At 47.7% G+C, this 15556-nt stretch overlaps 1 protein-coding gene across 3 annotated transcripts in view; it reads right to left on the bottom strand.

The window, feature by feature from the left end:
- The window catches only part of Slc11a2 (solute carrier family 11 member 2), a 32755-nt gene extending 18973 nt beyond the window's left edge, over positions 1-13782 (bottom strand). Inside the window, exons 1-5 of one of the 3 annotated variants that reach the window (XM_038341352.2) lie at positions 13679-13782; positions 4198-4269; positions 2545-2693; positions 1951-2076; positions 80-199 (exon numbers count right to left, since the gene is read on the bottom strand). In XM_038341352.2, the coding sequence (XP_038197280.1) occupies positions 80-199; positions 1951-2076; positions 2545-2693; positions 4198-4231 (429 nt within the window). In that variant the 5' untranslated portion in view covers positions 4232-4269; positions 13679-13782. Of the gene's footprint in view, positions 1-79; positions 200-1950; positions 2077-2544; positions 2694-4197; positions 4270-13202; positions 13629-13668 lie in introns of those variants that run through there. The other 2 variants (XM_038341354.1, XM_038341353.2) reach the window with 2 other exon arrangements.
- Between the last annotated feature and the right edge of the window lie 1774 nt (positions 13783-15556).

Raw genomic sequence — 15556 nt, 5'->3', positions numbered from 1 at the left:
CTCTGGCTCAATCCAGAGTGGGGCCAGCACACAATACCAGACACACAGATTCCTGCATGGTAACAGACAAGCCACTCACCTTGGGATACTGACGGTGACACACTTCAGCAAGATGCAAGCCGGTGACCACTCCAAGTCTAGCTGCAAGGCGCTGGAGCAGCAGCCCCACAATGGTAGCCAACAGAAGCACCCAGAGCAACTAAGAAGAACAACATCCCCCAACATCATTAGACAACCAAAGGGCTTTTTGACTGGTTGTTTGGGGATGCTAACAGGAAACAGTTCGTCAAAGCAGGGGGACGGGTCCACACTCTGCATCAGCTTCTACACGTGACCCTCTAGGTCTGGCATCTTTCTGATCCTCAGTTTCCCAGCTTTTGCTTTTCCTAGGATATCATGTGGATAAAACAAGAGACCATGCCAGGCAGTGGGGGCTTAAGCATTTTGGAGGCAGAGGCAAGAAAATCTCTGTGAATTCAAGGCCAGCCTGGTCTACAATGCGAGTTCCAGAACAGTTAGGATTGTTATTCAGAGAAACCCTGTCTCAAAAACCCAAAACCAAAACAAAAACAAATAAAAAAACAAGAGACCATATAGTAAGGACTTCACGAAGTGTCAGTGCCAATGAAGACCTGTGCACGCTGGAACAATGAGGGAGCATGGGGTTGAACGAGAATGGCCACGGGTTCCTAAGTTTGAATACAGTTGGTGCAACTGTTTGGGGAATCAGAAAGCGTGGTCTTGGTGGAGGTGTGTCACGGGACAGTTTTGAGGCTCCAAAAGCTTCCTGCCATTCCCAGTGTCCTTTCCTATTTGGGGACCAAGATGTGTTCTCAGCTGTTCCTGCTCCCCATACCTCTGTTCTACCATCATGAACTGTAAACGCTCTGAAACCGTAAGCCCAACTAAAGTTGTTTTGTTCTGTAGCTTTGGAGCCTGTCCTGGAACTCACTCTGTAGACCAGGCTGGCCTCGAACTCACAGAGATCCACCTGCCTCTGCCTCCCGGGTGCTGGGATTAAAGGCATGCGCCACCACCACCCAGCATTCTAAATTGTCTTGACATAGTCTTTCATTAGAGCATTAGAAAAGTAACTAAGACAGGAGGTTAGACACCAAGCCCCAGGCTCCTCTGCCATGCAAGAGAAGTTTTCATGTAACATTTCATCCCCTAAAACTTGACTAACAGCCGTTTATCAGAAGCCATACCAATGATACAGCACACCTATTCACGCTTAGCCAAAAGGCCAAGAAGCACCTGGCAAGAATAAAACCTATGGTAAAAACTACACAACAACCCAAGAAACCCTTTTTACTGTACTACATCCCTTACTGAAAGAGAAGCTGCTCACACAGAAACGACCAGCCACACATCATAAGCAATCACGTGAGCTCATAAGAGCACCAGGTGCCAACACAGAAGTACAGCACACATGACAGCTAACTGTACATGGTTAGGAGTTAACAACACATCTTACATTTGCTTTTATTTCTCTCAACTGAGAACAGCTCCACCGTGAACTGTGTGCGTGCAGAGGATGGGGTGCATTTTAACCTTTCTGCAGTAGATCTCCATATAGCCTGGGGTAGTAAATTATAAAACAGATTGTTATGTCTGGGCATGACGGCATATAGCATTTTGAAGACAGAGGCCAGCCTGGTCAATAATGAGTTCCAGGACAGCCATGTAAATAAGTAAAATAGAAAGTTGCTGCTAATCTAGAAAGAACCTACACATAAGTAGACATGCACAGTTCAAACCTATGTTGTTCAAGGGTCAACTCTACCTGAAGGCTACTCAACATGATCAAGAAAAAGGTATAAGAGTGTAACAAGGGCTCAAAGACAGGGACAGCATAACAAGGCCCCAGAGTCCATCCTCAGCATTGCAAAAATGTCAGCAAAAATAACAATAACAACAATAATGAAAACTTGTAAACTGGATGCTCACCTTAAATCCAGCCACTGCCCCAGACTGCAAATCAGATTCGATGTTTCCTGGATCCAGGTAGGCAATGCTCATAAGAAAGCCAGGCCCCGTGAACGCCCAGAGTTTACGAAAGCTAAAACAGGAGTACTGTAAACGAGAGAGGAAAGGCAGCCTGAGTGTCTCCACTACTCTGTCACCTGTCACAGGGCATCACCAGCTGCAGGGGCTCAGGGCACGCAGTGCACGCACCCACGTGTCACATCGAGCTCATCTACTTTTTACCAACAAGGTGGCTGCTTCTCTCAGTGACAACCCTTCCTTTACCAGCTCTCCATCAGCAGCTCGTGCTACATTAAGAACATGGCTCCCCTGGGCTCCCCCACTACCCACACAGGAGCAGAGGCACAGCTGAAAATGGAAGCCACAATATCCATCCTTCCATAAGCTACAAAATTCTCACTAGCACCTTTCCCACAGAGGCCATTTATCCTGATGATGTCAGAGACTGGCTGCCAAAATAAGACCTCAGGTTGTTGAGCTAGAGGTAGCTGGCAGACCTGTACCTCCAAGGCTTTCCCCAGGACACAGGGTCCCCTGCAAGGAACCATCACTAACCTCCTCTTCAGGAATGGGGATCTTCTCATCAAAGTAGGTGGTGAAGGGCTCCTCAGAGTCCCCAGTGGACTGAGGGAGGGAGGAGTTACTATAGGCAGGATTGATGGCACTGAGGCTGGCAGAGTCTCCATGGTCTCCAGAAGCGCCATCTGCGTTAACATGACCACATCCACTAATGAGCACTCTCAGTAATGCTGACCCTTGTCTGGCATATGCTCCCCATCACTGAGCAACATCTTTAGACCCACACACACAAGAGAGCAGCCTAGACACAAGGGCTGACTGGTTTGTGCCAAGGATGACTCTGAACTTGATTCTTTTGCATCCACCTCCCAAGTGCTGTGATTACAGCCACATACCTGGTTTTAAACATGCATGCTCGGCAAGCACTCTACAAACAAGTCACATCCCCAGCCCAATAAGCTAAATATCTTTACAGGGTAATATGTGTACAAGCCAGCTGTGGTACAGCCTGCAACCCTAACTCTTGGAAGCGAAGAAGAGTTCAAAAGCCTCCAAAAGCTCTCAGCCTTGGATCAGTTTAACATGATATTTTATAGTCCTCTGAGAATTTCACACCGTGCATTGTGATTAGAGTCCTTCCTGTCCCTACTCACCCTACCTCCTCTCAGATCCACGCTGCCTCCTCCCTAGGTCGGTCTTAACACTAACAATGGACTTCGTATACACCTCTACATCCACCTGACAATGGTTCCCTAAGGACAACAACATGCTGGAAAGGCTAAATCCAAAGGGAAACAAGTCTGAGCTCAGTCTGGGCTGCAATTTAACAAGACTTTGTCTTAAAACCAACAAAGCAACTCATACCTACGACTCAATATTGACAAACTAGCCCCATGAGAAATTCAGAATCCTAATTTTTAAAAGAAAACAAGGTAGGCACTAGGACATCCTCCCACGCTATTACCCAGCAGGACTCACTCTCGGGTCATTCTGGGTACCACAGCTCTATTAGTCTCACACAGCGGAAGAGAGGCCTGGAAAACTACCTGACACTAAGAGGATGCGGCAAAGCAGGAGTCTGGGAAGTCTGACTAAGGCCTCTCTGCGTCGGACCCAAGGGCTGGTGGTCACGGGTGCTAGCGCCCTTGTGACAGTAGGGCTCATAGAAGCCTGAAAGCAGTGTTTCCCTGAAGTCTGCACTTTACAGTTAATCTTAAATCCAAGTGGGGGAAGGCCTAGCAGAAAAGGGCTAGTTCACCAAGAGCTTTCAAAGTCCACGTAGCTGCCAGCATCACGAGGCTTTCTCCTCTTTCTCATAAACCCTACAACCCACTAAAATATCAGAGCTCTGGTTTTTCTAGGGCGCTGGGCCCCACCATCTTTACTGAGCAGAATGGAGTAGGTAGTCTAGAGGAGGAGCTCAGGTGCAGACAGGACCCTGTGCTCTGCTCCATACACATTCAAAACACTGCAGATAGAGTGAGCACATTGGAGGTCATCGCCAAGCCTGGGAACGACACTGTCCTTGCAAGCATTACTGTTCTAGAAACCAAACTAGCTGGTCACAACTCAGCTGGCAATTAGAAATAAGATATGAGGAAGAATTCTATGGTCATAAATTTCATTCATAGCTGTCATATCTAGGAAAGCCCAATCCCATGCAGACTACGACACAAAGATATAAGTTACCGTCTGGCATCTTTTCTTCAGGATCCAACACCATGGTAGGTACCTGAGTGTCTGTGTTCTTAGAATAGGATTCTATAAGAGAAAAGAGAAGTAAAGAATTAGTAAGAAAAAAACTAATGCTTTTTGTCACCATATAGCTGAACCCTTGTATGAAAGGAACAATCCTCTCTTCAATCAGTTAACCCTGAAAATAACTACAGGTTTCAAAACAGGATTAAGAGACAGTAACAAAAACAATAAAAGATGGCCTGGAGAGATGGCTCAGTGGTTAAGAGCATTGCCTGCTCTTCCAAAGGTCATGCGTTCAATTCCCAGCAACCAAATGGTGGCTCACAACCATCTGTAATGAGGTCTGGTGCCCTCTTCTGGTCTGCAGGCACACACACACAGACAGAATATTGTATACATAATAAATAAACAAACAAACAAACAAATAAAACAATAAAAGATGAGGCCAGGAAGAGGCTGGGAGCTAGCCTCTTGGTTCTCACGGGTTTCAAGCTCATGTGGGACCCTGTGTATGCACAGCAGATGAACCTGCCAACAAATCTGTTTGGTTGTTGTTGTCGTTTCGGTTTTTTGAGGCAGAGTTTCTCTGTGCACCCCTGGATATCCTGAAACTCGCTTAGTAGACCAGGATGGCCTTGAACTCACAAATAACCACTTGTCTCTGCTGGGATTAAAGGTGTGCACCACCACACCAGCTCCCAACAAATCTGTCTTCATACACACTAATGGGCTGCCAATCAACAAGTCTTTGCTTCAATATTAAGCCAGTATTAGCCCAAATTAACCCAAAATAGCCTCAATATTAACCAAAATATCTAACACCGGAATAATCTTCAAAATTCACAACTTTTAAAAGAACAGAAAGCAGCCAGGTTTGTAGTAACAAAATTTGGAAAATGGAGGCAGGATAGGGAAATCAACATCAGCCATGTGACCACAAAAGGGAATAAAAATCTGGCCTATCTAACAATTTAAACTCATGATTCAGTTTTCTGGACGGGTGTGGAAGGTGCCTCTCAAGTGGATGACCACTATTCCCCAGAGGGAAAACTAAAGAAAGTTCCTGTCTCGCTCTGAAAATTGGGAGAAGCTAGTCACCCACGGGCTAACCTGCCCTGGGGTCTGCAAGAATGCTGAGGTACCAGCAGGACTGGGCCCCATCTGTGGGAAGCAGTGTTTCTCTGGGCACCAATGGCATCAGGGTGCAGTAGGGTACTGGGGGAGCATTAGCAAGCTGACACGGTGGTCTATCCACAGCACACTGTAGACTTGGCCTCACTACAAAGGCTGAACTTTTTTTCATTTATTTATTTTTTTTCAGCGGGCTGGGAGACATGGGTATCATAACTCACAGGAGTTGGCTCCCTTCTTCCACTGTGTGGGTCCCTGGATGGAGCCATCTCTCAGCTCTAAAAAGGCTGAACTTCTCAATTCTGAACCTCCTTACTATGGACTTGTTGTCTCGGTTGATCGCAAACATACAGTGAGAGAGAAAGTTATTGCTAATACTGCTCCCAGGAACCCTCAAAGTGCTCACCTGCTGAAAGGGGGAGGGAGCCTCCCCCCCACCCCGAAACATTTTTTTCTCCTCTATCTCAACAGCCCTTCACCTTATTTTCTGGATATTCTTTATATATTAACATATTCTACCTTATTGAATTCCATTATCTAGACCCAAATGGGAGCTCCGGGTGTCACCTGTCTTCTGGGTATAAGCACAGCATCCCTGGTTAATTTAAGAAGCACCATATCTCCCTCACAGTTACCAGGGGCAAGCATTTTCCTGCAACAGACAACTAGCCCCATCTCTCTGATCAGCCCACAGACCCCCCACTACCACTCATCAATCCAGCCTCTTCCACCCACTTATAGTGGCCTCATCTGAGGCCTGTCACACATCTGACCAATCTGCTGGGCTCCAGTCACAGCCTTTTAACTTTGTCATTCTGTGTGAATAAGGCAAGACATCCAGTTAATCTACCCTCAGGAAATGAGAAATTACGCATCAGGTCAGCCACTGGACTCTCATAAGAAAAGGAACTTGGGCCACAAGAAACCATCAAACTTCACGCAGTGCTTCTGGAAGCTTTGGGTCATGTGACATGAGCAGTCCTTCCATAGTCTCTGTTCAGTTCTGAGAAGTGCCACACAGACTGACTAAATCAGATTGCTTCTGTAATGAGGGCTTATATCCTGTTTAAGAATATTCAGTATGCTGAGCGGTGATAACGCACGCCTTTAATCCCAGCACTCAAGAGGCAGAGGCAGGCGGATCTCTGTGAGTTCGAGGCCAGCCTGGTCTACGAGAGCTAGTTCCAGGACAGGCTCCAAAGTTACACAGAAACCCCTGCTTATAAATAAATAAATAAATAAATAAATAAATAAATAAATAAATAAATAAAATCTGTCAGCCAAGCAGTGGTGGTGAACTTTAATCCCAGCACTCAGGAGGCAGAGACAGAGGCAGGCAAATCTCTGAATTCGAGGCCAACCTGGTCTATGAAGCAAGTTCCAGGACAGCCAGGGCTGTAATACAGAGAAACCATGTAGAAAAGAAAAGCAAGGGGGGAAGGGAGGGGAGGAGAGGGGGAGAAGAGACAGACAGACAGAAAGGTAAAAGCGAGAGCAAGGGAGGGAGGGAGGGAAGAAGAGAAGAAAAGGGGGCTGGCTGAGGGCTGGTGAGTGGCTCAGCTAATAAAGGTGCTGGCCACCAAGGCTACCTGAATTCCATCCTCAGGGCCCACATGGTGGATAGTAGGAAAACAGAATTGACTCCTACAAGTTTCCATGTTCTCGTTCTCATTCTCTCTCTCTCTCTCTCTCTCTCTCTCTCTCTCTCACACACACACACACACACACACACACACGCACACACACACACACAAATAAATAATGTTGCTTAAGGAAAGAAAGAAAAGGCAGTTGCAAGCCGGTTTGGTGATTCACAGCTATAATCCTAGTACTTTGAAAGTGAAGGAGGCAGGAAGACCATGAGTTCAAAACCAGCCTCAGCTACACAGTAAACTCTAGGCCAGAAAGTACAGAAGGGAGAGAGAAAGAAGCAGTAACAAAGCAAAAAGCGGGTGAAAAGGAAGTAAGTTCTGAGCTCACTTCTCTTTGTTGGCAATAAAAATGCTTCACCAGGTACCTGTATTGTTGTATGTAGTCGTGAGGCTCAAACCCAGGTGCTCCAGCAACACACATCGCCAGGCCCTTACTTTTCTCAAAATGTAAAGCGTCTATATGTCAGAGTCTTTCAGACAGCCACTCACTGAGGACATCCTGTGAAACTATCTATAGAAGTTGAAAGCGGATAATCAGCTCTGTGCTGTCTAGAGTGGCAGGCACTGACAGCCTAAAGCTTAACTTACTCCTCCTCTGTCTTAGTGTTCATATAATGACTCAAATTGTGAAATGATCATTTCCCCTCAAACACAAGGAACAGAAGTCCTCTCTTTTTTTTTTAAGATTTATTTATTATGTATACAGTGTTCTGCCTGTATGCATGCCTGCAGGCCAGAAGAGGGCACCAGATCTCATTATAGATGGTTGTGAGCCACCATGTGGTTGCTGGAAATTGAACTCAGGACCTTTGGAAGAGCAGGCAGTGCTCTTAACCACTGAGCCATCTCTCCAGCCCAGAAGTCCTCTTTCAAGAGGGCCATTTCCTAACTCTAACTCTGGGGTAAGCGGCCATCCACAGAGTACCCTCACATCCACTGCTTAGCACTAGGCTATCTTCTCAGGTGGTGAACATTTATTCCCTGTATTCTCGTGCAATTCTTCTGCTACTTTAATAAGAAGATTGATTACCTTAAAAATCACACAGTGGAGCCGGGCGGTGGTGGCGCGCGCCTTTAATCCCAGCACTCGGGAGGCAGAGGCAGGCGGATCTCTGTGAGTTCGAGACCAGCCTGGTCTACAAGAGCTAGTTCCAGGACAGGCTCCAAAGCTACAGAGAAACCCTGTCTCGAAAAACCAAAAAAAAATCACACAGTGATGCACGCCTTTACTCCCAGCACTCAGGAGGCAGAGGCAGGTAGATCTCTGTGAGTTCAAGGTCAGCCTGGTCTACAGAGTGAGTTTCAAGACAGACAGGCTCCAAAGCTGCACAGAGAAACCCTATCTTGAGAAGAAAAAAAAGAAAGGAAGAAAGACAGAAAGGAAGGAAGGAAGGAAGGAAGGAAGGAAGGAAGGAAGGAAGGAAGGAAGGAAGGAAGGAAGAAAGGAAGGAAGGGAGAAAAAAGAAGAGAAAAGAAAAAAAATCACGTACTATCAGGTGTGGTGGTGCAAGCCTGTAATCCCAGAATTCAACATTCAGGAAGCAGGGGCAGAGAGAGGAGGTTTAAAGCCAGCCTGGTCTACCTAGCAAATTCCAGCCCAGCCAGGGGCCACATAGTAGCATCCTAGCTTAAGGAAACAAAATAACAGGGCTAAAGAGAGAGCACAGCACTCACTGCTCTTCCAGAGGACCTGAGTTCAATTCCCAGCACCCACACAGTAGCTTACAACTGTCTGTAACTCCAAGTCCTGGGGACCCAACACCCTCAAACAGACATACATGCAGGAAAAACACCAATTCACTTAAAATAAATCATTAAAAAAGAAACAAAATAAGGTATAAAATACTAAATACATGTACAACTGTAACAAGCAATTTTTTTCTTATATTGATAAAGGGCTTGCATTTAAAACAATGGCTTCTTATATTTGCCTAATAGGAGGTAAAGGTATTCATAGCCATTTCATTAATTTTAAGGTATAGAGAAGAAAGTTTTTATCACCCACTGCCCCCATACTGGGGAGTGTTTCTATATAGTCTAAATCTTCCCACTTCCCAAAACTCCTTTTTCCTTCCTGCCTTCCATTTCAATAAAATCAAAGAGCAGGAACTAGAATGTACATACAAGCAACCAAACAGTGTCTGTAAGGAAGTACCAGATTCCTCGGGTAAAGGGCACAGCCACACCTCTCTTGGATCCTTTCCTCAGACACCAGTCAGCTCCACAAACACAGTGGTCACACGGACAAAAACCCAGAAATGGCACTCGGAGTGTAAAGACCTTCTTGTGTGTACGTGTGTGTGTGTGTGTGTGTGTGTGTGGTGGTGGTGGTGGTAGTGAGCACGGGTGCACCTGTGGAGGTCAGGGGACAACAACAGGGTCAGGGTCAGTTCTAGTTCTCCTTTGAGGGCTTTGGAGATCAAACAGCCTGGCAGCACTCTCTGGCTCTCAAGTACTCAGAAGAGAATACGGATCTGCCACCACAGAGTTTGGAGGCTGAGGCAGGTGAGTCACAAGTTCAAGGCCAACTCGAAACTGCTTAGTAAGAATCTATCTCAGAAAGGAGGGTAGGACCAACACAAGAAAACAGAAAGACTCCAATTTTTTTTCCAAGACAGAGTTTCACTGTAGCTATAGAGCCTGACCTGGATCTAATCTAGCTCTTGTAAACCAGGCTGGCCTTGAACTCACAGAGATCCACCAGCCTCTGACTCCCGAGTGCTGGGATTAAAGGCATGCATTATCACCGCTCAGCAAGACTCCAAATCTTGCTAGGCAGTGGTGGCACACAGAGCGAGTTCTAGGACAGCCAGGGCTACACAAAAAAACCCTGTCTTGAAAAAGCAAAAACAACAACAAAAACTGACCTTAAAACTATAATTCACCCTACCTACCAGGGTTCTATATAATGCCTTTAATTCCACACAACACACCTAGCTCATAGAGTACAAATAGTGCTCCTACTACACAAAGCTACTACACTGAACCAGAGCTGGCTCTGTGACACAACCGTCACTGAGACTCTAGCTGAGACAGTCACCTTACTAACTTCGAATGCCACAGTAGTCATCTCTCCTCCTACCTATCTTACCCAAGAACTACAATTCCAACTCAACAAACACCCAGCATGCTGCCTCTTACCTGAGCTTGACTCTTCAGTTCTCTCTTTGAATTGAGAGAAAAACCTAAGGGGGGGAAGGTTTTGGGGAGCCTCAAAAAGCCTTCAATCCCAGCACTCAGCACTCGAGGAGGACAGAGGGAGCTCTCTGTGAGATTCAGGCCAGTGGGGCCTACACATAGGGAGTGCCAGGAGAGCCAGAACTACAAAGAAAGACTGTCTCAAACAGACAAACATTCGAAAAGCAAGAAAAGGAAAAGCTAGCATGATGGCTGACACGTGCTTCTAACTCCAGCTTTCAGAACGCAAAAGCAGGAGGCTAAGAGTTCCAGGCCAGTCTGGGAGAAGTGTCAAGCCAGACTAGGCTTAGACAGCCAGATCCAGTCTGGAAACACACACACACACACACACACACACAGAGTCAGAGAAGGGAGGGAAGAAACTCGGAGGGAGGAGAAGAGAAGGGAGGAGAGTAAGACCTGGGGAGAGGCCACAGCTGATAAGTAAACTGCCTGCTTGGGCGTCAAAGAAGATAAGAACAGGGGGGAAATGCGGGCCAGCTGTCAAGTACTGATCTATTAGACAAAAGTATTATTTATCAACCATGACTTTAGAAATATGGCCTGAGGCTGGAGAGATGGCTTGGGGGTTAAGAGTACTCTCTGCTCTTCCAGAAGACCTGAGTTCCATTCCTGGCACCTACGTCATTTGGCTTAACTGTCTGTAACTCCAGTTCCTGGAGACCTGACACCTCTAGCCTTGGTGGGCATCTACACACACAAGCACGTGCCTCCACACAGGCATAGGCATGTAAACCGGGGGCATGTGCAAACACACTTATACACCCCCACACACAGATAATTAAAAATAAAATAAATCCCTTAAGAAAAAAAGAGCAGTAGGAGGGCAGGCCGGGTGCACACTCATGAAAACTAAGTATTTTCTCTGCTGGCAGGGCTCACCATCCTGATTGCCCACTGGAGCACACATGGTTTACTGTGCCCTGCTCTGCCTTGTCCTTTGTTCCTCCAGCTAGGCCAGAGTAAGCTTCCTGCAAACTTCCTTCTAACCTCAGCTTTACAGCACCGGGGAAGGGGGTGGGGGGAATCTGGCCACCTGGCCTGACACCTCATCCCATGACGGTCAAAGGCCCTTGCTTCTTGAAGAAAAGAAGAAATTTAACAAAAGAAATCTACCTTTCGTAACCTAAAAACAGTTTGCCCAAGATTTTTTTGCAACTTACTTATACAGTTTTTCTCCAGAAAACCTGAAGAATGCTTTTCATTAGACCACAGCCAACTCATTTACCCTAACAGGTATTACCTTCAACATTTACCTTTTTTTCTTAAAAGAAAAGTTATGTATCAAGTCAAACAAACATAGTAAAAAATTCCTCAGCCTTGGATGCTTCCTTCTGCTCTTTGGAACCTGATAAAGTTTTAATAATTAACTTGTGGCCTTGTCCTCTCATTATGTATGAATGTGAGCACATTTCGACCTAAAGAAGTATTAAACTGTTTTAATACAGATGAGCAAGTGAGCACATGCCACCTGCCACTGCCGCACATGGAGCAAGCTTTGTGAGCCCCCATGTAGGTGCTGGGAATTGAACTCGGGACCTCTGGAAGAGCAGCCAGGGCTCTTAACCTCTGAGCCATCTCTCCAGCCCATGGAGCATGCTTTGTAAGCAGTACTTTTCCTTAAACAGAGTTTCTCATTTAGCAATTGGTTCCTAGCAGTGTTGCTGATTGAGTAAGGAACAGCAGCTTCCTCTGAACTTCTGGGGTCTCCCAACTAACAGGAATTAAGAGGGATTTTAAGGCTCATACAAAGATGTACTTGCCTAACAGAAAATGAAGGCATCAGACAAAACAGCACCTAACCAGGCTCTTGGCTGCAAAGTCAAACAGAAAAAAGGATCCTACTTTGTGGATACAATTTTCTCTGAGTCACAGCTGAACCAAAGCCTCCCGCCAGCTCTGCTGTAACCTGAGGAACCACCACTTTCCTCAGAGTAGAATCTCAGAGTCACAAGCAGCTTCCCTGTACCTCAACAACAGATGCTGCCAGGGTGTTCAGAAATTCCCCTTCTGAGTCCCACAGCCCTTCCGGAAACACGCGAAACCATGGGTGCAAGTCACAGCCTTTTATGTATGTGTCCAAAATAAACTCAATTCAAGCAAGACTGATAATAAATATCTAATAAAAAGACACCAGTGAAATCTCAAAGTTACATTTACTAACACAGCTACTGCAGAAAAATAACCTAAAACGTTATTCTCCACGTTCATTTCATAAACTAAGCAGAAGCCAAGCCTGGGTGGCAAATGCTTCTGTTTGATTTCAGCACAGAGGCAGAAGGATGGCTGCAAGTTGGAGGCCGACTTGATCAAGTTCTAGACCAGTTAGAGATATATAGTAAGCTCCAGTCTCAGAAAGAAAAGACAAGGATTAAGAAGAAACTGTTAGCGCAGCGCCTGTCTTCACCCGTAATTAACTGCACTTTCAGACTAATAATACGGCTAGGAAGCACTGGCCTGGGGAACCTCTGGCAACAGCCCAAGGGATTCCGAGCAAAGACTCCTGAGAAGGTCAAAGCCAGGTAACAGCAGGCACAAGCAGGCAGTCATAAAAACACCTGGTGGCAGGGGACTGGCCTAAGCACTTTGCTTCACAGGTATTAACTAATGTAACGACAACCTGTAAGACCCTGCCGTCACCTCACATAAAGTGGTGGGACAGAAGAAAGCCTAAGCCAAGAACAAAATATTAACACAGTCAAGAAGTGATGGGGATACCACGGTGGACAAGGTGGACAGCTTCCCGTGGTTTTCCCACGGACCACACAGAAGCTCCTAGAAGCCCACCGGCCCTGGCCAGATCTCCCTCCATATGATTGCTTTCGAAGCCTTGAATCCCATCGTTGAAAAGCAAAGAACATCGGGGTTCCTCCGTATTACACAGCGGAAACTCAACCTGTGCCCTGAGGATGCCCTTCCAAATAGTCTGACGTATCAGTGAAGTCCTGGACCAGAGAACCGACATGGACAAAGAATCTAAAGGAGCAATATCAAACAACCGAGCTTTGAAAGTACCGGGCCTAGGAAACCGCTGAGAAGGGGTGCATGCATTGCGCGCGACGTGTCCCGAATAAGGCCTGAAAAGCGCAGGGACCCTGGCAGCCCTCAACCCCGAGTCCTAAGGCCTTCGTGCCAACAGTGCAGCACCGGAGGCCGCTGGGCTGACAGGGTGCTGCGCTGCGGGAGGCCGCGGGAAGACGGATCCCCGGGCTCCGGGAGGAAACTGCGTCACGGATCTACCCCTCCGCGTCACGCCGGATCTGCGCACTCCTGACCCGGGTCGCCTCCCGTCGGGCCAGCCCGGAGAGGGGCGGTGGGCTGGTGTCCCAGGTCGCGGGGAAAGGCCGAGGCCCGTGACCACCAGCTCCTGTGCCGACCCCGGGACTCTCGGTCTCCTCGGGATACGAACTGTCCGCCGGCCGTGCCCTCGCCCGCCCGCCCGCACAAAGCGGAACGCCGTAACCCCTGACCCCGCCAGCACCTCAGCTTACCGGCTCGGCCACCACCTGACACGCCACGCCGGCGCCTCCATATCCCAGAAGCCAGCAACTATCTGGTCAATCTCCTGCCCTCCCGCGATTGGCTGGCAGGACGGGAGCCCCACTTCCTGATTGGCTGGACTCCTGCAGCTGAGGAACCGCGTGGCGGGCGGACCGGGAGCGAAGGCTCCGCCCGCCCATGCTGGATCTGGGGGCGTGGCCTAGTTGGGGCGGGTCCGAGTCGGAGGCGTGGCCCGCTCCAGCCCTGGAGTTCAAACACAGCGCGTTCGGCAGGCAACTCCCAGACCGGGAACGCTAGATACATTTTTGTCATAGTTTCCGCCATCTCTTTTTAGGCAACCACAAGCCTGCTTCCTCCGAAGAGATGATGACTACGAGATACATCTACAACCGACAATAATAGGGCACCATGGCAGCCTCTCTTCGTCTGGCTTCTTGGGCCACCGCGCAGAATCCACTGACGCGCCAAGAACACCCCTTCGTCTGGGAGGAACCGCGAAACTTCGACCAGCGGAGCCAGTTCGGCCGCACCAGCCCTCCTCCTCCTCCCAAGTCTCTCAGTGAGTTGTCCTCCATCCCACCTAGCTTTGTCTTCTCCCCACACAGTATCCTGCCTTCCCCAAAGCAGTCCCGCTCCATCCCCGGCCTCCCACCTCAGAGCCTTTCTCTGTAGAGACGAAGAGGGGAGATTAAATGGCCTGACATGTCCTTCAGCTTGCCTCGAAGTTCTTAAGAGCCACCCAAACCGCTTGGTTCTTGTTTGTTTTGTTTTGTTTTGTTTCCGATTTCTCCCTCTGGCTATAGCAGTAGAGAGGGCAGCGCTGTGTTCTTCACGTAGAAACTGCCGGGAAAAATTTAAGAACGAGACAGAAAGAAAGCATAAACCCACAGAAATGGAAATTAAAAGATATGATAACAGCAAAAGCAAACTGTGTACAAAAAGAAAAAGCCAAACTTCCGCACCCTGGTAAGGGCTGCAGCTTTCCATACAGAGTGGTCTCCTGAAAGAAGAGAAGAGGCACTCGTTAGTTCTGGACAAGCACCCTCTGGCCCACAACCTTCTCTGGGACCCTCCGTTGCATCTAGAAAAGAAAAGGGTCGGGGCTGTTGGTGTCAGCTTCGAGGTGTGCTCGGCTGGAGCGTCTCTGCCGCTAGCCGTCCACTTACTTAGCTCACAGTTGGGAGCAGCTGCTGCGGCCCTTGGCTGCCTCTTCCCCATGGTGCAGAACTGGTTTGATTTTTGCGGAGCAGCGCAACGTCTATATATGCGGACTAGAGCGCCTCCCTTGGGAGATGAGACTAGAGGTGTGTCAAGAGCGAGGAAAAGCTTCAAAGCGCACCCTCTAAAGCATAATCAAATTTCATCTTTGACCGGCATTGTATTTCTGCCACTCCTAGTTATTAATAAAAATTAATTGAGTTAAAGTTTTCTTCTGAGATTTCCTTTCTGTGCCTTTCCGAAGGGCGGGACCTGGAGGCTATGGGTGCTGTGAACGAAATGGGTGGAGGGAGCTGCTTTCTTCTGGCTGCCACTCCCCTGGGAGTCAAGCTGGTTAGGGGATGGCTTGCAGACTAGGACTCTGCCCCTCTGACACAGGAGGTAAAACCAATTAACCCAAAGCCTGACAGTCCACATGTATTTTCCACATAATAGTACGTGCGATACCTGATGCAATTAGAAGGCGTCTCAAAGTATCAGTGGAAATGCCGCCTAGTCTGTTTCTCTGGATCTGAAGGAGCCGAGGGCATTAGCTCTCAATCAGTGATCTGCCCGCAGACAACAAAGTGAGCCAGATCAGAACTGAGTACCTGGTGGAAAAGAAAAAGTCCTGAAGCAGCAAAACAGAAATTTAGGGCAAGAATTTCTCA

Source organism: Arvicola amphibius, chromosome 9, assembly GCF_903992535.2.
Source record: "Arvicola amphibius chromosome 9, mArvAmp1.2, whole genome shotgun sequence".
Lineage (NCBI taxonomy): Eukaryota > Metazoa > Chordata > Mammalia > Rodentia > Cricetidae > Arvicola > Arvicola amphibius.
This window is presented reverse-complemented; position numbering and strand designations above follow the sequence as displayed.